Source organism: Manis javanica, chromosome 17, assembly GCF_040802235.1.
Source record: "Manis javanica isolate MJ-LG chromosome 17, MJ_LKY, whole genome shotgun sequence".
Lineage (NCBI taxonomy): Eukaryota > Metazoa > Chordata > Mammalia > Pholidota > Manidae > Manis > Manis javanica.
In genome coordinates, this window is record NC_133172.1 from 60,584,239 (window position 1) to 60,610,985 (window position 26,747).

The 26,747-nt window shown below is 51.5% G+C and overlaps 1 protein-coding gene across 1 annotated transcript; it reads left to right on the forward strand.

Moving 5' to 3' along the window:
- Positions 1–1,939: 1,939 nt before the first annotated feature.
- On the forward strand, positions 1,940–25,397 carry WFDC1 (WAP four-disulfide core domain 1). The gene is given in 7 exon segments (XM_036993964.2): positions 1,940–2,268; positions 16,901–17,081; positions 20,057–20,140; positions 21,060–21,200; positions 24,153–24,194; positions 25,340–25,369; positions 25,372–25,397. Coding segments are annotated over 7 exon segments (648 nt in total). The 5' UTR covers positions 1,940–2,124.
- Positions 25,398–26,747: the final 1,350 nt, after the last annotated feature.

Genomic DNA, 26,747 nt, shown 5'->3' on the forward strand with positions numbered 1-26,747 from the left:
ACTGAAAAGTGCCATCTTAGTGTTTATTAAAATCACTATTTGATTAATATCTGATTCATCTACCTGGTGGTAAGCCCCATAAGGGCAGGGGCTGGGCCTGGGTTTACTCTTCTTGTTACCCCAGGCCTGGCACATAGTAGGTACTCAAATGTTTGGATAAATGAGTGAATGCACACTTCTCCTCCTTATTATGCCAGTATGTTTCTCTCTGCTGGAAGTCATTCACATTTTAGTATGAAGCATGGATTAATGCTACCCTGTCCCCCTGCCTGGAGCATTTATTTGCCTGACCTGATTACTATGAAAGAAAGTATTCTGTCTCTGGGGGAAGAAATCTGAAGCCTCAGTGGCCAGGTTGGGGGTTTCATCAGGGGTGGTGGGCAGGATTTCTTCCTAGACCCTGTAATGGTGAGCTCTGTCCTCTGCTCCTTATAATAAGGCCTCTAAGCTCTTGAGCCCTTTATATTTTTAAAGGAGATATTTTCCCTCTTTGGGAGGGAGAGAGCCTTTGGCAGGCAGCTGCTGTCAGACCCCAGCAGGCCCCTTGCTCAAAAGGAGATAAAAGGCCTGGCCAGCCTCAAGGCTTTATAGGGGAGACCTTGCCCATGACTCTGCTGGCAGCCTCACTCTTGGGTTGGTGCGGGCCAGGGGGACAGCCCACTAAGTGTGGGAGCAGGTCCGGGTTGCCGGAGCTCAGATAAGCTGGATGGGTCTCCAACCCTTGGAACATGAAGTTCTGGGCTTAGCAAGGGCCCGGGAGGAGTTGCTGGCCCTGAAGCCGTGACAGGCCCCAGGCCCTGGCCGGCCCCCCCTGGCCCCCACTGGGGGCGTCCAGCCTGTCTGTCAGGCCAGGATCCTGCCCGCCTCTGATCAAAGGAAAGCAGCTGGTCCCGGGCAGGGCTGCTCGTGTTTATTACTGCTCTCAGAGCTCTCCTCCTCCCGTGGGGAACTTACAGCCCCTCCCTGCTTCCTGAGGAGCCCCCCTCTCTTCCTGAGGACTTGAGAGGGTCGTTTTTATAAGTTTGCAAGAAGCTAACTGATGGGTCACAGAGTGACACCTAGGTCCCTGTGGTGCAAATGCTTCTGTGGACCTGACATCTCAATTGAAGAACATGTACTGAGCGCCTGTTGTGTGCCAAGCCCTGGGCCATGTAGTCTGGGGTTCAATCTCTCTCTAGCCTGGGAGGCTTTCCCTGCATCACACAGACACAGAGGCTGAATCCGGACGTGGCCCAGGGGTGTCTAGGACTGGAGCTGCGGTCCCTTCCACCTCACCTGGTGCCTGCTACCTGCTGCCTGACTTCAGGCAAGTACTGTGCCTCAGATTCGTTATCTGTAAAATGGGCGTCAAAGTCCTGCCTGTCCCGGGGTTGCTGAGAACAGGCACAGAATATAGTTTGAACCCGGTGCATTCCGTGCCTGTATGAAGCACACCCATTCACAGCACACTTCCGTGTGTATGGAACACTTCACGGGCACAGTCAGTGAACTCTCCCAGCACACGATGTAACTGTCCACATGCCTACACAGGAGAGGAGCTCCCGGGGTTCAAGGGTGTGCGTCCTCTCCCCACGGCTGGGTGTTCAGCCAATCCCCACTCGGCTGCATCTTCCAAACAAGCTTTTATGGGCAGTTTGTCAGCCCAGCTCAAGAGGCGGATGAGGTCACAGCGGCGAGCCCCTAGCCGCCCTGTCCCACTGGGCTGGTTCCCCTGCGTGTCCGCCCACCGCTGGCCAGGTCTCCCAGCCCCCTGAGCTGGCACACCTCCCGGGTTGGGGGCATCACCCCAGCCTGCAAGGAAGTGCTCCTTTTCCCAGTGTGGCAGGGCCACTCCCAGCCACGTCTCCAAGCAAGCCCAGTGCCCCCTCCTCCTGCCATCTGACCGCCTGGGCTGCGGACGTCTTGGTTGGAGTTTCTGGGGCCAGATGTTATAGGACAAGCTAAAAATAATGGGGCGGGCTGGCCACCATCGGGGGTGGGGTGCGGTGGGGGCATGTGCTGGGCGCAGACGCATGACCTGAGGGATCGGCTGAGTGGAGCCGAGGCCGCCTGGCAGACGGTCTCGCCCCACTTACAGGACCCACCCGGTAAGAGGGCCCCTCCTCTCTGAACATCTGGGAGGAAATGCCTGTTACCAGCTGCAGGATGGGCAGAGACGGAAGGAAGGTCCTCTGGGCTCTGTACTTCCTGCTGCTTCTCCCCGAAGCCGGTTCTGCCAAGAACATCTGGAAACGGGCACTACACGCAAAGTTGGCCGAGAAGTCCCACGTAAGTGCCTGGGCTGGGAGGCTGGGAGGAGACGGGCGGCCCCCAGGCACTGTGTATGCTGTGTGCATCCCCCGCCCCCCCAGACGTCTTCCTTTCTGGGTGTCCCAAAGCTGGGTGGTGGGCAGAGGGGTTTCACTGCCCTCAGAAGGCTCCTTGCCTGTTGGTGAAAAAGCACACGGCGTGCAAATGTGTGCAGGGGGGTAGCGAGATGCTTTTGCCTACGAGAGTATACTTTCTCCTGACAAACAGCACCCGATTTAAGAGTCCAAGGACTTAAAGCTGAGTTTTACGTCTCAACAATCAATAGCCAAGTGTTTATGAAGTGTAATTATTCATGTGGTTATTTGCTTATTCAGTAAACATTTAGAGGAAAGCTCTCTGGGCTACGTGCGGTGTGGGGTCCAGTGGGTACAAGATGGGGACACCAGCTCCTGCTCTCTAGGGTGACAGAGATTAAGTCAGGCAGGCTGCTGGGTGACATGTGATGACAGCACGAAGGGTACAACTTAGTGAGTGGCCAGAGGCATGCGGCCTGAAGCCAGGTGTCCAGGTTTGAATCCAGGCTCTGCTGCTCACCAGCTGTGCAACTTCAGGCAAGTTGTTTGACATCTCTGAGCACCAGCGATCTCATCTGCAAAAGACAGCGTGATGTGTTCTTTTTAACAAGCGTGCTTGATCGACCCTGCTTGCCAGGCACTGCCCCAAGCTGTGGGGAGGCAGACATCAGCTCCCTTCCTCAGGGGGCGCACACTGCAGCCGCGGAGGTGGGGAGTGAGAATAAAAGGAAACGGAGTGTGTTTGGTGACAAGTGCCAAGAAGAGAAAGAAAACAGGACGGGAGCCAGGAGAGGGTGGTGTGGTGAGGGTGGGGTTTTAGGTCCTCCTCACACGTGGGGCACCGAGGGCTCCGGGAGGGAACACGGGCTCTCGGGATTAAATGACTCAGGATGCACAAAGCCCCTACACGCCAAGCAAGAGCTCAGTGCAACTTGCTGGCTTTTAATTAAATAACTGAAATTAGTAGGTGCTCGCCACGCCAGGTGGGGTAGAGGTTCCTCAGCGCACAGACGATGCTGCTCAGTTGCCGCTGTGCTCCTGCTGCCCTGCCTCGTACCTGCCACTAAGTTGGTGTCCAAGACATTCTTTTGAAAAAAAATTGAAGTATCATTGATACATAATCCTATATAGGTTTCAAATGTACAACAGTGGTTCAACATTACCCATATTATTAAATCCTCACCCCGTCTAGAGCGGTTACTCTCTGTCAACATAGGAAGATGTCTCAGAATCACTGACTATATTCTCCGTGCTGTACTACCATCCCTGTGACCAACTTATATTGTGATTGCTAAGTATTGTGCCCTTTATCCCCCTTCCCTCCCCCCACCGGCTCCAACCTCTCCCCCTTGGCAACCACGAGTCACTTCGCAGTGTCTGTGAGTCTGCTGCTGTTTGGTTCATTCTGCTTTCCTTTGTTTCAGTCCACAAATAAGTGAGATCATATGGTATTTGTCTTTCTCTGCCTGACTTATTTCACTGAGCATAATACCCTCTAGATCTACTCATATTGCAAATGGCAGAATTTCTTTTCTTTTTATGGCTTAATAATATTCCATTGTGTGCATGTACCACACCAGTACATTCTTAATGGTGAATTACAGGAAAATACAATGAAAGCACAGAAGAACATGTGCAGCTTTGTCCCAGGAGAGTCAGGGAGAATTTTCCAGGGTTGGGGGCATTCAACCTGGGGCTTTGAAGGATGAATAGGAGTTTTCCCAATAGAGAAGTGGGAGAGGGAAATGTTTAATGACCCCAGGCACAGTGGGGGTGCATGAAACTGTACTGAGGCTAATCTCAGCCTCCTGGACTCATGTTCCACAGATGAGGTGGAGGCTACTGGGAATGGAAAAGTAGTGGTGAGTGGTAGGTGTTTGGAGGAGGGGGAGCTCACATGAGATAGTGCAGTCACAGAAGGCTTCCTGGAGCAGTGAGACCTGACTAGGTCTTGAATTGCTAAGAATTAGAAGGAAGGAAGACATTGTGGGAAAAAGACTCAATGCGGGCGGAGGTGCAGAGTTAGAAACAGTGCACCTGGGAGCTCCCGATGGGGCAGTACAGGGAGAGAGGGAGATCCTACCCGCATTCCACTGCTCCCTGTTCTTTGCTGGTCCAGCAGGACAACTCCGTGCCCCAGGGGACATAGCACTTTGGTTCTAGGACCACAGAGGGTTTCCCAGTATGTCAGCTGTCATAGGAGCAGACTCCGTGACATCTCACTGGGAGGAATGGGGAGGCTGGAGAGTTGGGGACAATGTTCAAGAGTGGGGGTTAGGGCTGGGTGAGAAGGAGTCTCTTTTAAAACACAGATCTGGGTGGGCTTCAGAAACCAAACTGCCTCTAGCCACCATGTGTCAGGACATGAGTGCTTCGTGTTTGCCCCTGGCTGGGCTGCGACCCTCCCTGGCCATCAGCAGCCTCTGCTTCCCTCCCAGCGCCTGGCTGCAGAGGAGGTTTGGGCCGAGAACCCACTCAGAGCAGGCCCCAGGGGAAAGCCAGGCTGTGGCCCTGCGGCTCAGAGAATAGGGAGGCTGGGCAGGGCTCCAGGCCCAGGAATTCGTCACAGCAGCATCTCTAATGAGCTGCGTAGCCCCTGGGTCACTCGCTGCCCCTCCCTGGGCCTCGGGTCATTACCTAGGAAATGAAGGCAGAGGACCAGATGGCCTCCAGAGCCCTTGTGCTTATGATTTTAACTTCCATGCACACGTCAGTGGGGGAAAGGGGAGATTTAGAACTAACAGGAAGCAGCCCCCACACTCAGAGACTTTCCCGTGTCCCCAAGCTGAGTCAGACCTTGGGCCTTGGCCCTGACTCTCGGGGGGCTGCGGGGCAGGTCGGGGTGAGGAGAGGCCCGGTGCCCGGCAGTGCCCTGGAGCCAGCAGGTACTCACTCCCAAGAGGTAAACAGAGCCCTTGCTAAACATTCAATCATGTAAACTTACAAGTACATAATTTATAGTAAAGAGGAAGGAAGGGAGCGCTCCTTGGAGAGATGGACCACTTCCTGACGGCTCGCTGCCCCTTGCTCTTCTCCCTGTGCAGCATCTGGGTGGCAGGAGCGGCACACGCTGAGTGGGGGTGGCTCCCCTCCTCCCAGCTCCTCATCGGCATCCTGGGACTGGTACCTTGAACTCCCCTGTGCATGGTGGGAACCGGCCGAGGCGGCTCCGGGAGAGCCCCCCTGCACCAGGTCCCCCTCACACCCTCTCAGAGCCCTACCCTCGGCCCAGTGGGTGGAGGGGGCCCAGGGGATTGCCTGAGCGCAGTGGTCGGCTTACCGCCAGGGCTCAGACCCAGTGCCCCAGGGGAAGACACGGCCTCCTGTTCCCACGGAGGCCCATAGGAGCTCGTCATGAGCAGGCTTCTCCTCCCCGAGCCTCAGTTTCCCCATCTACAGGATGGGAAACAGCAGTACTCTCTTTGCAGTCGGTGTGAAGACCGCAGAGAGTTTTCAGCTCTGGGCCTGGCACAGAGCCACCTTCTCTACGTGGGCACTGTTCAAGACAAAAAAAACAAAAACACAAACCCAGAACCAAATATTTACAAGGCTGGATAACACAGAGGCGGAGCCCTTGTGGATCACCCAGTGGCCATTTGGGTCGCTCTGCCAGTTCTGCGGAGCTGGGGTTTTTGGTTTTTCTTTCCTGGCATGAGATGAAGCACAAGAAAACAATTCTTCACTGAGTATTTACTGTGTGAGAAGGACAGCGGCCCTGGCTTCCTCCTCCTTGGCTGGGCACCTCCCAAGAGCATTCTGTAGATTCCCAGAGGTTCTCTTGGGTTTGAGCAGGTCCCCTGTGTATTCACGCTCCTTGGAGGACCCCCACCCCTTCCCCGCCTTACTCCCCCCACCCCTGCTAGAGCTTCCTGGACCCCTTCTGAGAATACTCCCTGCCTTAAAATTCTAGTGTCAGGTCCGTGTTGTGTGTTTAATTTTGTCGCCCCCAAAAATGTTATGTTCAAATCCTAACCCCTGGTACCTGTAAATGTGATCTTATTTAGAAATAGGGTCACTGTAGATGTAACTAATTGAAATGAGGAGATACTGGAGTAAGGTGGGCCCTACATCCACTATGGCTGGTGAACTTATAAGAAGAGAAGAGACACAGACCCAGAGATGTAGAGGGAGACCAAGGGCAGAGAGCCGGGAGGGGGTGTCTGCAGCCAAGGATCAGCCGGGTTTGCTGGCCGCCCCCAGAAGCCGGGAGGGAGGCAGCAGACGGATTCCCCCTCAGCTTCCAGGAGGAACCAGCCCCGCTGACAGCTTGATTTCTGACTCTGGCCTCCAAAGCTGTGAGCCAACCTGTTCCTGTTGTCTGAAGGCCCCTAGTTTGTGGTGTTTTGTTACAGCAGCTGTAAGACCCTCATCCAGTCCGCTGCTGGGAGCACAGTCAGCCTCTGCTACTTGGAACCAGCGAGCCTGAGGGTGGACAGCTCCCAGGCGAGGCCCTTCTGGCCAGGACGGGGGAAGCTGTCACCACACTGGAGTCCTGGGGACCCTGCTTGCTCCTTGTAAGATGCGAGATTCCACCCTGCAGGACCCCATCAGCAGGGCCACTGAGACACCTCCATCTAGAGGTACAGGGGCTGCTCAGGGGGCCCTGGACTGTTCATGGCCAAGGCCGCAGGTCCTGCCTGGGGGCTAGAGAGGGGAAGTGGCTGGTCCAAGTGGAGTGACCCGACTGCAGGCTTGGCCAGAAGCTAGGACCTTGCACAGAGCCTGGCACCTCACAGGCACTCAGAGACATCTTAAGAATGGGGGTTAAGCCGGCTGGCTGACAGGTAGGTGGAAGGAAGGAAAAGCAGATGAATAGTGTGGCTTTGGGGATGACCTTGAGCGAATCACTTCCTGTTTTCTGGGCCTGGCTTCCCCCACCACCCCAGGGTTCCAGTCCTGAAATTAATTCCAGGTGTAAATGAATAAGGAGGGGCAGAGGATGTGAACAGACACTTCTCCAAAGAAGTTCAGATGGCCAACAGGCACCTGAAAGGATCCTCCACATTGCTTATTATCAGGGAAATGCAAATTAAAACCACAATGAGATATCACCTCACACCAGTTAGGATGGCAAACATAAAAAAGACTAGGAACAACAAATGCTGGCAAGGATGCGGAGAAAGGGGAACCCTCCTACACTGCTTGTGGGAATGTAAACTAGTTCAACCATTGTGGAAAGTAGTATGGAGGTTCCTCAAAAAACTAAAAGTAGAAATGCCATTTGACCCGGGAATTGCACTCCTAGGAATTTACCCGAAGAAAACAACTTCTCAGATTCAGAAAGACATATGCACCCCTATGTTTATCACTGCACTATTTACAATAGCCAAGATATGGAAGCAATCTAAGTCTCCATCAGTAGATGAATGGATAAAGAAGATGTGGTACATATACACAATGGAATATTATTCAGGCATAAGAAGAAAACAAATCCTACCATCTGCAACAGTATGAATAGAGCTAGAGGGTATTATGCTCAGTGAAATAAGTCAGGCAGAGAAAGACAAATACCAAGTGATTTCCCTCATTTGTGGAGTATAACAATGAAGCAAAACTGAAGGAAGAAAATAACAGCAGACTCACAGACTCCAAGAAGGGACTAGTGGTTACCAAAGGAGAGGGGTGGAGGAGGGCAGGTGGGGAGGGAGAGAGAAGGGGATTGTGGGGTATCATGATTGGCGTACATGGTGTGTGTGTGGTCACGGGGGAGACAGTGTGGCTCAAAGAAGACAAATAGCGACTCCGTGGCATCTTACTACATTGATGGACAGTGACTGCAATGGGTTATGGGGGGAACTTGAAAATAAGAGTGAATGTAATAACCACATTGTTTTTCTTGTGAAACCTTCGTAAGAGTGTATATCAATGTTACCTTAATAATAAAAAAATATTGTAAAAAAAAAAATGAATAAGGGAAGAAGCATCCAGGGGAGGCAGAGGGAAAGTAGTCGCAATTCCCAGATGTCCAAATGCTAAGAAGGGATGAACAACATGGGGCCTAGCCCTGCAGGGGAATATTACTCAGCCACGAAAAAGGGAGCTGTCCTGCCACATGCCACAGTGTGGACGAGCCCTGAAAACATGCCGAGTGACAGAAGCCAGACACTGAAGGCCACAGATGGTATCATTTATTTGTATGAAATGTCCAGAATAGGCAAATTCATAGAGAAAGAAAGCAGATTAGAGTTGCCAAGGGGCTAGGGGCAGGGAATAAGGAAGAACTGACAGATGAGATCAGAGTTTCTGTTTGGGGTAATGTCAGCATTTTCGATAGAGGTGGTGGTTGCACAAGATTCGTGAATTTAATGAATGCCACAGAATTATACACTTTAAAATGGTTAAAATAGCAAACCTTAATGTTACGTATATGTTTTACCACACACGCACACACAAAGCAGCAACCAAAGTGACCTCAGGGATTCTGAAGGTGCGCGGCATCTGTGCAGCCGGGGGAAGGGACGGTGGTCCCCCTGCATCCCCAGCACCCCAGGAGGCCACTCAGAGTGCTTCCTCCTGCCCTGACTCTCAACTTTGAGGCCTCCTCCTCAGAGGGCCCTTCCCTGACCACGATGTGGAGTCCCCTAAAGCATTTCTATAACCATCCTGACCTCTCCTTCATAGCATTTAGCTCCATCATTGTTATCTGCATGATTTATTTTTATCTTGTGACTTTGTTTAATTTTTTATTAACTACTTTTGCAGATGACCAAAAAAAAGCCCATTTATTTGCTTTGATCTGTGTGTTGATGAGTTAGTGTTTGTCACTTGTCCCAAAGATGAGCCATGTGAAGGCAGGGACAATGTCTTGTGATTCAGCCCAGTGCCTGGCATGTTTTCGGCCTGGGAACTACGAGTTTACCATTAAATGAATGAATAAATGAGGTTAAAACCTTCCAGAACAGGACAGAAGGGATGGAAAGTTCCCAAAGCCTTCCAGGTGCGTGGCAGTGCTCGGTGCCCGTCATCTGGAGGAGTCAGTGGAGCTGGCAGCCTTGCTCTCGGGGTGCTCTGAAGTGGGGCTGTCCCTAGAGTGAGGTCCCGGGTTTTTAAGCACCTCTGCGAGGAAGTCCCATTGACCATGCACCAAATTCTGCCCCAGAGCCTAGTGCTGAGGTCCCGGCCATCAGGAAATGGCATTCATCAACCCACACTGACCTTTACTCCCTTTGTTCCAAGGAGAGACTTATTTTTAGGTCTCTGACGTCCAAATTTCAAAGGAAGAGCAAGTAATGCTCAGAGGAAAATTCTTCCTGCACTGAGCAAACCAGTCCTGGGGGGCACTTTTATTGGTCTGGCTGTTAAATCACTGGAACATTCCGAAGAAGGGTAAAGCTCTTACACGCAGAATGAAGGGGTGGGAAGCACCCGGAGAGGGATATGGGTAAAGTGGGGCAGCTTGGGAGATTAGATTCCTTTTCCTTAAATGGAAATGTTTTAATTTTTTTGTTCCTGATTATAAAATAACCTGTACTGAAAAAGAAATTCAGACAATACAGAAAGTTATAAATACATAAAAAATGATCTAAATTCTTCCTCTGAGACGTAAGTTCTGCTGATGTTTGGTGTATGCGTGCCTCGACTTTTCACGAAGCAGTTATACTCAGTGCACATTTTTTTCTTGATGGTATGTTATTCATATTGTTTAAATATTTTTTTATTGAGATGAACTTCACATAATATAAAATTAACCATTTTAAAGTGCACAATTCAGAGGCATTTATTACATTCACAGTATTGTGCAACTACCACCCTATCTAGTTCTAAAACACATCCACCACCTCAAAAGGAAGCCCTGCCCCCACTGACAGTCCCTCCCCGCATCCCTGCACCAGCGCCCCCCGCAGCACCAATCTGCTTATGCCTCTATGGATCTGCCTATGCTGGACACTTCATATAAATGGAATCATACAATGCATGGAATTGTTTGGCTTATCTATACTCTTTTGTACCTCGTGTATTCCATTGAACAATATGCGGTGATTGTGTTAATACGGCAGATCTGTGTCCTTTTTTTGAAGGCTTCTCTAGTGTTTCCAGGAGCAGATGTGCCATTATTCATTTACCCGGCTTTCTTTGGTTTGACATCCAGGCCATTGGCTCCAGTGGAATCCAGGCTGGGACTGGCAGAACTGGGCTTCGCACCGAAGGAGCCCAGAAGTAACGCTTCCCTAGCCTCCTTCCTTAGGGTATCAGCAGCGCAATGGCTTTGCAAACCTATAGAGGCTTCCAAAAATACCTCCCTGAGGAATGAAAAAAAAAGCCACCAGGTCAAAAACCTTAAGGGAGTAATTTTTATCCAAGTAAGCACGCAAAACTGGCAAGTTCTTGCCTAAGTTGTACCATAAACGTATGTTCAGCAGCTGTTTGGAAATGGACTTGCCCTACAGTCCCTTAGTGGGAAGGATGATAAAAAATGGAAATCACAGATTGCTCTGGAAATTCCATGAAAGATACTGTCAGTCTGGGGTGAGCTGCCACATTTGCCAGGGATCTGACATGCCACCATTCTAGTTTTGTCTGAGTGACAGTGAAGGGCAGGTTGGCTGGGGTTCCAGAGGGTGTGAGCGGGGATGAGTTCTCTCCAGAGCATGTACCTGGAGGGGCAGGTGTAGGACCAGGTCCACAGGCGGGCAGGAGGCAGGACTGTGGGAAACGGAGGGGCCCCGAGCTGAAGCGGCAGGAGGCAGGGCTGGGAAGCAGCTCCCTGACCCAGACTCCCAGGACAGAAACAGTCAGTCAGGTTTGAATCCTGCTTCTGCTGCTTGCCAGCTGTGTGACCTTGGGCAAGTGCCTTTAATGTTTCTGTGCCTCAGTTTCCTCATCAGTAAAGTAGGTTAATAACAGCAGTGGCCTCAGAGGGTCATGCTGAGGATTCAGTGGGATTCAGTATGCGAGGACCTAGCATAGCACTGGCACACAGTACACACTAAGAGCTTAATAGATGCTGCCTGCCCTGACGTTATTATGGATCAGGCCTCCTCTTAGTTTCTTTTGTAGCTGCCTCCCCAGCAAACCCAAATCATCCTCTTTGAGTGAGTGGACGGCAGGGAGGAGGGAGAAGAAAGTAAGCCCGGGAGGGATGAAGAAGTGTGCTGAACAGAATGTGATGGATCCCTGGCTACAGGACCAGGGGCTGGGAAGGCCAGTGTGTCAGCAACAGGAAAATAGTAACAATACAAGCAGTCGCACTGCCAGGGGTGCTGGGGTGGCCTCGTTCCCTCCCAAATGCCTGCAGCAGGCAGGACTTTGGTGCCATTTTGCACATGAGAAAAATGGAGGCTCAGGTAAGTCCTTGATTTTCCCGTGGGATTGTTGGGGAGCAATTCGGTTTGGAGAGTCAGGGAAGTCAAAGTGCGAGGTGAGGAAGGAATTCCTTCAAGTGCGGCGCGTAGCAGGGAGTGATGGCTGCTTGCAGGCGGCAGAGAGCAAGGAAGAACAGAGAGATAAGGGAAGCTCATTGAACTGCTGCTCGGCATGGGGCACATCCCCTGCCAACTCCTTAAGCCACTGTCACCTGGTGTCCGGTGTCCACTTGGATCTACATGGTGTGGGAACTGAGTCCCTATTACCCCAGGATTACGGGGAGCCACAGAGCACTGCATGGAGTGCGATTGTGTTCTGAGAACTTCCCAGAGGCAAAGAAAGGAGATTTTCAGGCCAGCTACTAACGAGCGTGATCATATAGCTGCAGTTCTGTCCAGGTCACCCAGGTGATGGGAACTTGTAACCCCAAATCAAAGCTCCCTGCAACCCCTCCCTACTTACAGGAAATAGGACAGAGACAGAGTGAAACTTGAGCATAAGTCTGGAGGATAGAAGGAAATCACAAAGTAACAAAGACACCACTGGAAACATGCAGGCACAGAACATTACAGGTTGAGCAGTGACAAGTTTATTTAAGGCAAAAAGGTGCACACCTGAAGAAAGGGGAGTGTGGGCTGCCTCAGAGAAGAGGCGCCCCAAGGGTCTGGAGTTTTATAGGGCTTTTTAGTTAGGAGTCAGCATAAAGCATGATGTAGACAGGTGACTTATAATTCCTTTGGAATTTTGTCTTAAGAATAGGGTTATTTAGGTGACGACATAGGTCGGGATCCTGGCATTCTTTGTCCACATAGGTTTATTTACACTTACACTTCGGAGGTCTGTCTCCTGCCCTGTTACAAAGTTACTTGATGAAAGAGCAGGAAGAAGAGGAAAAAACAGCATAGAGGTTAAATTAAATAATAGGCTGGGCCTTTTAGCAGGCTAAAGTAAATTTTACAATGGCCTGACCTAATTGATGCAATGAAGACTCAGGTACTTTTCTTTATCTGGGGACTAGCCAGACATTCTGAGTTGCTCTTGGCCTTCGGAGCTTCACCTGATTAAGTCATTGACTCAGTAAGTCTTTTCTGGCTAATTTTATCTGGTTAACCCTCTGAGTCCCTTTTAGGGGGCTTTACTGGCCTTATTCTCCCTTCACCTGTTCATATCTATGTTTCTGCCTAACACGATCACAGCTATAAGGTGCCAACTCAGAGCTGTGTAATTCCTAAGGCTGGGGAAAATTCCTGCTCAATTCTGCCCCTGCTGTGGATGAGGTCATGGGCCCTGGTCCCTCTGTCCTTAGAGGATGGATCAGCTGGGCAAAGAGGTGGGGGAAGTTCTGAGCGGAGGGCACAGCAGGGGAAGGCTCCAAGGCTAGGAGGAGTAAGGTGTCTTCGCAAACCTTCAGGAATCGAGGCCACTGACTCCAATTCATGTTTTGGAGGCAGGGCCACTGTAGCTCTGGGGGAAGTGTTTTCCTGTCCCCAGGCAAATAATCTGGTGTGACCAAAATCAGTCAAGGGAAAAGCTAGATTGGGAGAAACCCGTTCTTTGCTCCCAAGAGGCCCGGCTTCATCTGTCCCGCTAGCTGCTGTTCTCACTCCCCGGTCTCTCCCCACCCAAAGTGCACTTGCCTCTCTGCCCACCCCTTCTGGAAGGAACTCTGTGAGGTGGAACCTGTTAACTGACAGGCACCAGACCAATTATGCAACATGGGGGAGGAGAGAACAGCTTCTCTCCCCAGAGGCTGCAGGGGATTATTGATATGGAAATGGACTAAGACCAGGTGAGAGATTCTGGAAAAATTGCAATTTTACCCCACAGCCACAAAAACCAAGAGAAGGGCCTAGGGGCCTAGGGGCACAGGATCAGGGCATATGTGAGTGGAGACCTGAAGAACGTGTGGGCTGAGCCAGGCCAGCATTTCAGGTGGGAGGCACAATCTGTGCAAAGGCCCAGAGGTGGGACCAGCTGTCATGTTCCAGAAACTTCAGAGAGGCCAGTCTGGGTAGATAGGAATGAGCAAGGGGGAGGCCAGTGGGAGGAATCAGGTAAGTGCAAGGGCTGGGGGTGGAGGCAGCCAGCTTGGGTCTGACCTTCAGGCCAAGAACTTTGGCCTTTAACACTTTGCCCTCAGCCAGGTGGGATGCCACTGAAGGGTGATCCATTTATTTCTTTGATAAACATCAGTTCTTTCTCAGAACTCCAGGAAACATCCTTTTTTAGAAGCCTCTTTGAGCATCATCGTGCATGACATGAAATATTTTTCAAAACATTTAATCCTCTAATCTGGGCTTCGGTGAAATCAGTTCTTTATCATTCATGACCATCTGTTGTTTTGGTCACATGATAAATAACTTGGGAGATTTGATGTCTCAGGTGCTTGTCTCTGTTCTCTCCAAATTCTGAGAAATGACATTTGAGCTTTCCTTGCAGAGCAGTGGTGCATTTAAAACGGATCTCTCTCTACACCCTGTGGGGGGCTGCCTTTAGGAAGTCACGGGACTGGGGGGTGTTGAAGTGTTACTGGCTGAGATGCTGCACTTCCCAGGGTCATGTCTCAGAGGCAATGAAGAATGAAGCCCGCAGACAAGAGTACAGAGCACCAAGCAAAGCTTTTAATGAGGAACCAAAAGGAAAAATATCCTGCCAGCCAGGAGGGGCTACAAGAGCCGATGCTGTTGGTTGGGTCTAGGAGTTCATAAACTTCTGGAAGGAGGAAGTCCAAGCCCTGTGGACCTCATAGGCAACTGAACTAATGACATTACAACTCACTCCTGACTGGCTGAAAGTACAATGCTCATTTGCACAGGGCGTAATCAATCAAGGCGGGGCGTCTATCTACTTAAGAGTATTTTCGAATGGCTCGGCGAGATTGGAGCTCTTTGAAGGAAGAAACCCCCATGATTGGCTTGGAGTTGCTACCAGCCCCGAGATGGGGATTCCAGGCTGAATTTTCCCGGGAATGGTTTTCTGTTTACTGTGAAGCCCAGCTCTTAGTTCCCAGGGGCCACGAGTTCTATCTGCCTGTGTCCCACTAACTCCTGCCTCAGGAGGTGGGCAAAAAATGTCTCAGTTCTTAACTCCAGGTTCCACAAAATTTCATAAATGAGGCTTAATGTAAAAACAGGCTGGGCGGAAAAGCCACGGATTCCCTCCCACTACGCATGCGGCATTCTGCATCAGCTTTGAAGGCTACAGGGGCAGCTGTCGCATTCGATTAGGATTAAAATGGAGGGGAGTGGGCACAACATGGGGCCAATTTCGTGAAGAAAAGTAGGGGATTATGGCTCCTGTTTGCACTTGAAAATTATGCGTGATGCTGCAGGAATTAGAGGGGCCAGGCTGAGCAGGGGATGGCGAAGTCTGAACCACGAGTTTGAAGAGCCGTGCTCTGGTCTCCTCTTTGTTTTGGGGGTGAACCACCGTCTCCCGAAGCCTTTGTTTCCTTATCTGCCAAATGTTGGCTTTATGTTCAGTTTTACATTTCACAAATCAAGTGACCTATATATATATATAAGGGGGAAAAGATGAATTCTCTGCGGGGAGCCGGGTGAGGCCAGGAACCTCATCGCCCCTGGCTGTCCCCGCCCCACGTGGTCACTGCTTCCTCCCCCGTCCTGCACCAGCCTTAGCCCCTGGGGCTCCCTGGGAGGGAGCGAAAACACTGATGATTGCGATTCTACCCATTCCAAGACGAGCCCGGTGGGGACCTGTGCTTGGTAGCCTGACGCCCCCTACAGGGCATTGTGAACAGCACATGGAGTTTTTTAAACTAATGAACATATGTATCATAGGTGTTTTTTCTGTTGTTAAAAATTCTTCGTAAGTACTTCTGTTTTAAAATTTTTAATTGTTTTCTTTAAATTGAAAGAAAAACATTGAACCAGTGCAAAAGAATGTATAATGAAATCTCCCTTGGCTTCAAAACCTAATTCTTCTTTCCAAAGGCAATCTTTGATAACAGTTCATGTATTCTTTGTGTACCCTTCCAAAAATGTTCTAGGCCTATACAAATATAGATATATGACATGTGTGTCCTAACGTGCATTCTAAAACACAGTTAAGTGCATAGTATGCAAACTGTTCTGAACCTTTGCTTTCTTCATGAACCATGATATCCTGGTAATCATTCACAAGCAGGCTAAGAGCAGGTTTTAATGGCTGCATGCTACTCCAGTCTGCAGACAAGCAGTATTTTTTTTGGACAGTACAAGGGGGGAGGATTGTGAAGTCTGTATAGGTGTGCAAGTGGTGTGGGTAGGGGGTGTAAATAGGAAATTAGATGACAGGAGCAGTTTAGGTATAGGCCAGGAGGGAGGCCAAGCCATGTGCTTTCTCCCGATGAACCTACTTTATAGCTGACTCTGTGTGCATGTGTGTGTGTGTCTGTGTGTATGTGTGTGTGTAGGGATGTGAAAGACCCGCCCCTCCCCATACACTACTTTCAAATTCAAAAGCAGAGCAGTGTTCCCAGCATGGATGGGGCCTGGTGTCAGAGGGACCCAGGGTGGGTGACCTGGTGTGACAAACTCTCCCAACCCCACCTCCCTAATGCTTATTTAATTGGTTTATGCCCATATTTCCTCTATGCTGAGTACTACAACTTAGTGTCAAATTTTTATTAAAACATAATATCAAAAAGTGGGAAAATCATGTGTCCGGTTCCATGAATCCCCACAAAGTGAACACCCCCCACATAACCAGCACCCGTATCAAAAAGTGCAACAGGGACAACCTGCACACACAGGTCCCCGGGCACTGTGCCCACCCCCAAGAGGCGACCACTCTCCTGACTTCTCACCACAGACATCAGCTTTGGTAGTGTGTGGACTAAAAATATACACGGAATCACACTGTGTTCTCTTGTGAGCTTGATTTTTCTGTCCCTCACTATTTTGTCCCTGAGATTTATCCAAGTTGTGTGAATTTGCCCATTCTGTTGTGTGGCTTGCCAGTTCTCAAAGCACTACGTGAACATGTGGATTATAAGAAATACGTCTGTATAGTAATAGACGTGTGCGCATCTGTGCGCGTTTGCGTATAGCCATACAGGTGCACATACAGGCCCCTTTTCTCCGTACACACATGTGCGCGCACACGTGCACACACTGGGCCAGACGCTTCCCGCACAACGGCTCTCCAGATCCCTTCACCCTTTCTGCTGTGGATGGGCGCGGGCATTTCAGTTTGGGGCTGTTCCTCAGCTTGCGAGCTGGGCCGGCTGCGCGGTGGGCGCCCCGCTCGGCTGACGCTGGCTCTCCCCGCAGGCCGAGGGGGCAGCCGCCCTGCAGCCCCGCGCCGACCGCTGCCCGCCGCCCCCGCGCTCGCTGCCCCCCGGCGCCTGCCAGGTGGCGCGCTGCCAGGCTGACTCCGAGTGCCCGCGCCACCGGCGCTGCTGCTACAACGGCTGTGCCTACGCCTGCCTGGAGGCCGTGCCGCCCCCGCCAGGTAGGGCCAGGCGGGCGGGGGGCGGAGGGCTCCTGGGGAACCGCCCTGCCCTGCCCGCGGGGCCACACCGGGCCACCTGCGGAATGGGACCTAGCGGCTCCGGAGCAGGCGTCCAGCTGGGCGCACTGAGCTCCACTGTGTGCGCCGCCACTGCCCCCAGGGAGCCCACCATCCAGGAAACACTCACCCCAGGGAAATGCCCCTGCTACGGAGCTGAGGGAGACTCCTCAGAAAAAAAACAGATTTCCAGCTTTTCTTAAAAATCCTGGAATGCATTCCTTGGACCACCATACTGGAGGTATCCTTAGATGGCGGTGGAGTCCTCCCGTTTTCCACCCACCCAACTAGGTCCCCTTCACTCGTGATGCCTGGCCTTGGGAGCATTTGAGTTGGAGACCTGGGACCTTAGCAATCCAGAGAGGCAGGGGCTGCAGACTCCCGGGTTCAAATCCACCGACTAGGGGGTCGCGTCCTTAAGTCCCCCACCTGTAGGACAGGACTGAAGTGAGGGTGTGCAGCTCTGGGAGGAGCCTGAACATTGGGAGGTGCTCAGCATGGCATCCAGCTAGGAGCAGATGATGAGTAGGATGTTTGTTGAGTCTTAATGTGAGTGTCTTTGAAACAGTTATCTTTGAAGGGAAGGAGTTTAAGATCCCTCCTGGAGAGAAGGATTGAGAAGGAAGGGAAGGGAAGCCTGTGGGGGGCACTGAGGGGGGCACTGAGGGGGGCATGGGCAGCTACCTCCCCTGGGTGGAGAAAGGTGCTGGAATGTGCACCTTTGGGTAGAAAGGGGCAATGACGTTTCCACCACTCTCGGTTCTGCTTGCAGCTGAGCCTTCAGGTAGCATCAGCCTGCGTGGACTGCACCCTTCAGTGAGAGGCTTATGGTTCCCATAGACCTTAGCTGCTGAGGGTGGCTCTGAGACAGTCGCCCTAATCCCTCCTTCCAAGGCGAAGCAAGAATGAATAACCACACTTTGTTTGCTTTGGGGTGAGGTCATAGCGATGACATGGGACTCAGCACCCTTAATAATGCTCATTATTGCAGTCTGCCATGTGTTTGGGCAGGGCCTCTGTTCTAGGGACTGGCAGGTATGCCCTGCCAGGCTGGCTCCTACAAGACCTTTCGTAAGAAAGACAAAATGGCGCCCCCTCCTGGTGGAAAAGGCACAGAAGGTAGTCCCCTCCGGGTGGGGGGGGTGTCAAAATGGTGCTCCTTTGGATTGCAACAGGGCATAGGGATTCTAGCCTCTTTTGCCACTTTGGCCAGGTGCTTTTGAGCAGTGCACAAACTGTGCAACTGTCCGTGACATTCCCAATAGTCTTTCCATACATCGTCTCATTAAATGCTCACTGAGCCCCAGGAATGGAAAGATTCTCAGCCCTATTTTGCATCTGAAGACACTGAAGCTCAGACAAGCAGAGCTGCTTGCCCAAGGTCACAGAGCTGGCACAGTTCGAGTTTTGATCCAGCCTTCTGACTGTGTAGAAGTGTCCACGGCCTTAGGCCCCGAGAGCAGGGATCTGGGGCCCCAGCTCTGTCACCTGGGCCATATGTGGCTCGCTCACTGCTGGAACATCCTTCTTGCAGACACCCACACAGCTTACTCCCTCACCTCTTCAGATCTTTGTCCAGATGTGGTCCCTTTTTCAGGGAGTTTATTTATCAGGTAATTCCAGAAAGTCCTAGTGAAGAAACAGAGCAGTGAGACCCTGGACCTCCAGGTCCATAGGGGTCTGAAAATTAAGGGAAGGTCTGGAGCAACTTTCAGTAGTGCAACATATACAGCAAGTTATGTATACTTCCCTGCTCTTCAGAAGCCTTTGATCAAGGCAAATGAGAAGACAAATAGTAAATATTAATACATTTCCTATTTGGTAAAAAATAGCATTGAAAACATCTTTATAATGTGGTCTGAGGTGGTAGGAAGAAGGAGGGAAGAACCAGAATATTGCAGGGTGACAGTTATGTCAACCCTTTAGTCCAGACATTGCAAGCTGCTGGTGGCTTAAGTGCTGTTTCCACGTGCCCATTGTGAGCAACCACCTTATAAGGACCTCATACACTTTTACAGAAAAAGCTAACTGCAATTTTTACTAATACCCCCCTCTGTACTTTCAAAGCCGCTAGAGAGTACATCAGCCTGTTTATTGTTATCCTGTTTTGGAGTCAAACTAAAGCAGAGATCAGAAACACATGGGATCCCAGAGTGCTTGATCTCCCAAGTGCTTGAAATTTTTAAAGATTAACGGCCAACATTTAACAATCAGGAGAGTATTTATTTTTAAATATAGACTTAAAGTGTCTTTTTAAAAAAATACCTAGAGGCTCCAGGAACACTGGGAATGCCAGGCCAGAGCTGATCAGCAGCTGAGCCACTGAGGCAGGAACACACTCCGGGTTGCCATGGTCCCATCTGGCCCGCTTTTCCCATTTATGGACCTATTTGCCACCTGAAGGCATTTGGGCTTTCAACCCTTGCTTTTAGTTTTTGAAGACCTTGCAGTCTATTGCATGGGTCACTCTTCTGTTAAAAATATATTGGTCAGAAAACAAGCTATGCTGTTGTAACAAAAAGACCTGTGATCCAAGAGGCCCAGCCTATTAGCTGTTCATGCCACTGCAGGTTAATAGGCCTGAGTAGACAGGTGGTCCCTGGCAGGTAGGGGGCTCTGCGCCACAGTCATCCAGGGACCTTCCAGCCTGCTGCTCTCTAGTCAAAGTGGCTCCCAGCGGGAAGAGGGAAACAGAGAGAGACAGTCACATGGCCACACCTATCTGCAAGGGAGGCTGGGAAATGTGGTCTCCAGCTTGGCCACCCAGTGCCTTGTCGAAACTCAACAGCTCTGTTACTAAAAGGACCGGGCAGACGTATCTGTGTGTCATCAAGTACAGACTCACTGACCTCCAGGGGCTGGGGCGTTTCTCAGCTGCCTGAGGCAGGTCTTGATTTAACTATGTATTATTTTGTTAGTTTTAGACTGGCTAGTGCAGCCGAAACCTCGATGGCTGGGTGGCAACGGCTGGCTTCTGGATGGCCCTGAGGAGGTATTGCAAGGTACCTACAGGGAGGAGCCCGACCTGATGTCAGAGGCGGGATCCCTCCTTCCCAGCCTGCCACCAGGACACTGAGAGCCAAGGCTGCCTCTGATCCTGTTTTCAAATACTCAGGCTGCTGATACTCCCACCCCAACCCAGAAGGGTGACGGCTGGGGCTGGGCCAGGCTCTCAGACTGCCAGGACAGCACAGGGGTTGGCTTTCCCTAGGCCTGGGGCCTCCTTCCCAGGAGAGGGAAGTGACTTGGGTTGGTTTCCAGGTCCCTAAAATCATAACAAGGGCTTCATTGCTCTCTGATGATGAGTTTCCCTCCAGGGTGGGTGGAGAGCAGTTTCTGAGAGGAAGGACAGGCAGGCCAGTAGCCCAGAGAACTGTAGGGGGTAAGGGTGCCCACTGGTGTGTGTGACTGCCCATTAGGGTGTGAAGCTGTGTGTGGCTGCTGTGAGGCTGTCCTTGGGGCCAAGTCTGAATACTTCTGTGCGTGCAAAGGCATGTGACTATAGGTGTGAGTGTTGATGTGTGTTTTAGGACTCATGGGAAGGTGCAAATGTGTGCATGTCCTATGTGCATATGTGTGTGCATCAGGAAATGCGTATGAATGCATGGTGCATGTGGCTTTGATATGAGTCTGTAATGTGCATGCCAGGACTTGTGTGAGCATGGGCAGGATTTGTGGGTGTGCATATGTGGCTGTAAGCATGAGCATTTGTTTTGGGGTGTGTGGGTGAACATGTGTGCATGCATGTCACTAGGCACGTGAGGGCATGTTTGGGATCCTGTGACTTTGGGCTGCCCTGTGTGTGTGTGTGTGTGTACATGTGTGTGTGTATGCATCCCCTTGGGGGCCCAAGCCATAGCCTGGGAGCTGGGCACTGATGAGAGGTGCTCGCTGGCTCACCGACGTATGCCCCTCCCACAGCAGAGGCCTGCAGCACCACAGAGGACGGGGCAGAGCCACTCCTCTGCCCCTCGGGCTACAAGTGCCACATCCTGAGCCCAGGCAACGTGGCTGAGGGCATCCCCAACCACGGGCAGTGCGTCAGGCAGCGCCAGCAGGCAGGTGAGTGGGGCGCCCAAGGCCTGCTCTTGCTCCCTGCCCCGGCCCCACGCCCCCGGTACCCACATGGAAGGTTGGACCCCACCAGCGAAAACCACAGCCCGAGCCTGGCCGGAGGTCCTGCCACCCTGCGCCTTCTTCAGAGTCTCCCACCCTTTCCCCGCCCCACCTGCAGTGACACAGACCCTCGAGTTGGCACACCCCAGCTCTGCCCCCTCCTAGCTGGCTGGCCTTGGGGTCACTTGCACACCTCTCTGAGTCTCAGTTTCTCATCTGCAAAATGGGGCCATTCCATGCAGTTTTGGGGATTAATTTAAACCCTACATGTAAAGCCCTCATGGCAGAGCCAGGCAATAATAGGTGCTCACTCAACATCAGATATTTTATAAGCATCCTTATATTTATTTTTTGAATTGCCTGATAGCCCTTAGCTCCCCAGGATCTCTGCTAGGACCATCCAGTGTGACTTCACCAGACTGTCCTTGGAGAGGAAGGCAATTATTAGACTGATGAAGGACATGAGATTGTCACTTTATGTTCATGGTCGTCCAAGGAGGTCAAGGGCCACAGAGCAGGACCGCTGGTGATGCCTAGAGCCCACGTGTGCCTCATGCAAGGTGTGAAGGTGACAGGTGGGAAGAATTGTGGCAGGTGAAGAGTCCGGAACCTCGGGTGGTGCAGCTGCGCCTCGCCAAAGATGAGCGCGTTGGGACTTGGCAACCACACGCTCAAGGGCCTGGCTCCCCTTCTCTGCCTCTTCATCTGAGAGCTGAGCCCAACAGCCTCAGTCAAGACGAGGCTATTACAGCGCCCCTGTGGCCACAAGGAGACATCAGGATGCGTCATCAGCCAAAAGCATTTTATTTTTCTGATTTGAGAATTTATTTCCGTGAAGTGTTTCAAGAAAGACATAGACATTAAATCGGTCATACATTTAGCATCATTGTCATCACAAATCATACAGCTAGGGGACACTAGAACTCTCTCAAGAGGCCTAGTCCTGGAATTCTGAACTTTGAATAGTTGTCTACCACACGTTTTGAATCAACTAGGCCTCCCTGTGGTTTCCCCTACATTCCACTTGCTGTTGGGGGTGATAAGTGGGTTCTGAGGCTGGACAGCTGGGCTCCAGTGCAGCATGTGGCAAATAGCCTAACTTCTGGGGCCTCATTTTTCTTATCTGTAAAATGGGCTACTAATAGGCAAGCTCCTTCATGGACTGAGGACTCTATGCTGACCATGCCTGGCACCTCACAAGCACAGAGCAGCACCTCCACTGTTTGTATCACTGTTTGTCCCTAGACGCCAAGTCACGCTGTAAGTGGCTGGGATGTGCGGTCCTTCCGACGCAAAGCCCTGGGGCAGGCCGGCCTGTGGGGACCTTCTGAAGGATGGAAGGAACAGTCTTTTCCGAAGAGAGCTGAGGGGCAAGTTCCAAGTCCTCGAGGCTCTAATGTCATCTTCCTAACTAGAAAGGCCTGGAGCTACTCTGCCTTTCTCGTCTCCTGGTCTTGCTACTCAGTTATATGACCTGCAAACCCAGGTTACCCTTGAACTGCCAACCAGTGCCAAGAAGGCTGGAGGTGAGCACAGTCAGACGGCTGTGCCCACGCTGACCTCTGCTGACGGAGTGCCTCATAGGGGCTCTACACAACATGGCAAGCCTGCAGGAGAGTCTCCCTGGAAGGCAGCATCACATGTGGTTAAGAATGTGGGCCCAGAGCCACCAAATGGTTTGGATCTTGCCACTTTCTTCCCAAGTGACCTTGGGCAGGAACCTCACCTTTCTCAGCCTCAGTTTCTTCATCTGTAAAATGGAGCTGGTGAAGGTCTCAATAGGAATTGCTCAGGGGCCGGTAGGAGGTGGAGTGAGAGGACACCTGGAAAGTGCTTAGAGCAGGACCTCATGCACATTAGGTCCTCCAGGAAGGTACGCCAGTGTCATCTGACTACGGAAGAGGGAGGGCTTGAGTTCAGGAGCTTGCCCAGACGGCGCACAAAGCTGATGAGGAGCAGAGTGGGAATCCCCAGCTGGCCGCTGGCCGCAAAGCCCGTGTGTACATGTGGGGGTGGGGGTGCTTGTGTGCGTGCATGTGCATGTTTTCCCCTTCCCACAGAAATGATGTAAGCATACCAGATGCAAATGGAAGTGAAATTCTCCCTAGCCTTGTCCCCATGGGGCTGTCACTTAGCAATAATTGTTGGTAATTATACTGGAGTTTGGAAACATTTTGAATTGCAATAACTCCATCTCCGGGAGGAGCAGGACCCTCTGTCCCAGGATGATCTTCCCAAAGGGGTGGAATGAAGACTCACTCAAGTGGCTTTGTCACTTGCAGTGATGACTTTCAAGTCCCTTTGAACAGACTCAAAAAAGCACCATTTACTCCCCACATGAACATGTTTTGCAATGGTATGTGCTGAACAATATGTTCAAATTCTGCTTTGGCTCACCGTTAAGACAGTGTGGTTCCCAGATGTTTTGGTCTCAGGACTCCTTTACACCCAAAAAATATTGAGGACCCCACAGGGAACTCCTCTGTGTGACTAGGATGTTTACATTATTAGGAACTAGGGCTGAGACATTAGAAACCTTTATGACAATGATTAACTCATTATGTATTTAAAATTTAATACATAATGATAAAATCACTGTGTACTAAATAGAAGAAACATTTTTCTTAAAAAAGGAGCTGCATTTTCCCACACAAAAATAGAAGGCTGGCATTGTTCTACATTTTTGCAATTTTCTATAATATGTAAGCAAAGAGAACTGGATTCTCATATCTGCTTCTGCTTTTGAGCAGCTGTGATATTACACATCATGTAGCCCCTGGAATATTCCACTGTATGCTTAGACGAGAATGAGAGTGGAACACACAAATAATTATTATGAAAATAGTCTTGGCTTATAAACTCTCTGAAAAGAATTTAATCCTCTCACTTGTTTTCTAGACGTGCGATTACTACGACACAAATTTTACAAAGAATACCCTGGTAAGAGAAGAAACTACTCTTTCTTTGCAGAGAGTACTAAACAAGGCAGTGAGGATTTCCTGAGTGAAGGAGGAAAATTAAATACTTTCCACTGTTGTGAGAACCACAGTCTGAGCTGCTGCGAAGGGAAATTGCTCGTGCCCTCAGATGGCCCTTGGGGGGGAGGCGGTGGGCTGAGCAGATGCGTCTGCCGTGGAAATCTCTCCCCCAGCCTGAGCAGTCCCCCGGGGTTGCTTCTCACATGGGCAAGAGCCATTTAAGGCTACAGGCTGGGGCTGAGGCAGCAGCTCAGGGAAGCCTCAGGGACTAAAGGGGAACTAGGGGTAGGAAATTTAGGAAATGGAGTAGAAGCCATGCTTGCTGTCTGATGGTGGGCAGGAGAGGTGTGAGCCAAAGAGACGCTCGGGGGAAAACATGGCTTCATGTTAGATGTCAGAACCTGGGACAGGAAGTGCTTAAGTCCATCCTACTTTCATTTAGGGAACTGGAAATATGGTGGATGCCATCCTTCTATCCACCCACCCACCCATCCATCTACCCGCCCCCATCCATGCATCCATCCATCTACCCATCCATCCACCCATCCATCTTTATGAAGCATTTACAGCACATATTTACCAAGCACTACCGTTCATTCTGTGCTGAGATTGGGGCTGTATTAGTGAACATGGCAGACCCAGTCCCTGCCATCATACAACTAATACCCAGCAGGAAATTCAAACATTCACGAGTCCAAGCGGTTTATTCAATGATAATAGTGACCAGGACAGTTGAAGTCAAATACAGGACATTATGAAAAGGACACCTTAGACTAGCATGCCAAGGAAGGCTTCCTGAGGAGGGGGCATATAAGTTCAGCCTGAAGCATAAGACGTAGTGGGCAGAGCAGAGCAAGAGTGAGAATCCTGAGGCTGGCAGCAGCTGGCCTGTACAGTGAGCAGGGGGCAGCCCAGGATGCAGGCAGGGCAGTGGGTCCATGGCACAGAGGGGCACAGGCTGCCGGGGGTGGAGGATGACCTCCTTCTGGGGAGAAGGAGAGAAACAGGCCCGGGGCCCCAGGCCAGGCTGAAGTATGTGGACTTAATTCGGCAGTGGCTGGTGAGCCACTACGCAGCTGCCCTGACAGAGCCCCGGTCTTTCTGCAGACGGTGACTCCAAGAACGTGGCAGAGCACGGCAAGGAGAGCAGAGGCACTTCCAATAACATGGGCACGGCCGGTAAGGGGGAGGAGTCACGAGCCCCGGGCCGGGGCCCTGGGCGGCCAGGGTCGCAGGGGACCCCAGTCACGAGGCTGGCCAGTGGGAGAGGGCAAGGGGCTTTCCCGGAGGGGGGGGTAAGGTTTAAATTCCCTCACAATTCCAAAATAAACGTATGAGAACTTGGTGTGTAATCAGAAGTGTCCCTACCCTCCAAACTACCAAAGGACTGGACCAGGCTGTCACTATCCTTCCCAGCCCTTCATGTCCCTGCCTCCGTGAACAGGCAGACAAGTCCTCCATTGTGCCATGAAATCTGTCCCCCCACCCTCCCCGCGTCCCTCCCTCCCTTGGTCATGTGGTACTGCGGGCCGCCAGCTCGAGGATAGGCAGGTGCCAAGCACTTGGCTACCCAAGGCGCCCACGGATGTCTGCATGTCTGTGTGCACCAGGCCTTGTCCTGGGGCTGCCGCAGGGAATAAGCCAGAGTCGCTGCCCACCGGGCTCCCCTCCTAGAGGGCGACTCAACAGGTCAGCAAGTCCCTCAGCAAGGAAGTGACAGACAGCAGTACGTGCTGTGAAGGGAATTCACAGGCGGACAGGGGACTGTGAGGAGGTGACATCTGAGCTGAGAAGGTGCTGGGAGGGAAGACCTGGGGACCGGGCATCCAGGCAGGAACTGGAAGAGCCAACATCCGGGGCAGGAGAGATCTTGGCTTTGAGGAGCCACACAGACACCACTGGGGTGGGAACAGAATGGTGCCCGGGGAGGCTGGCACCCGGGGGGTTCCCGGCGGAGGCACTGGCTTGCTCTCTGTTGCTCTCCAAGGTGAGACAAAGGACTGGAGGGGTGTCTGCCCCTAAAACCCTAATCCCCACCCAGCTGCTGGGAAAGCTGGAAGTCTACATCTGGTCAACAAAAGCCCTTGGCAGCAGGCGATTGCCTCAGAATGTCCTTGAAAGTCAAATAGCAGGTTTCAGGTTCCAGAATATTCAGGTGTGAGTGCTCCGGGAAAATCAGAGCCCACGGGGACTGACGCCAGCAAGTCTATTACCTGCTGATGACAGGGACAGTCCTCGGGGTGAGTCCGCCCCACCTAAGGCCCAGTGAACCTTAAATGGGGAGGTGCTGGAGCCGGCAGGGCAGAGCCGGGCGGTGGGAGGCAGCTCGGGTGGCTTCTAGGGGCCAGCCCGCCAGAACTGGGTTTGAATTCTTGCTTCACCACCGTGTGACCTCAGGCAAATGATTTCAGCTCTCCAAGCCTCATTTTCCTCATCTATAAAATAGGAATGATGGGGAGGGATGTGTTAGGAACTAAATAAGTGATATCCACAGAGACTTAACAGTGAGCTAAGA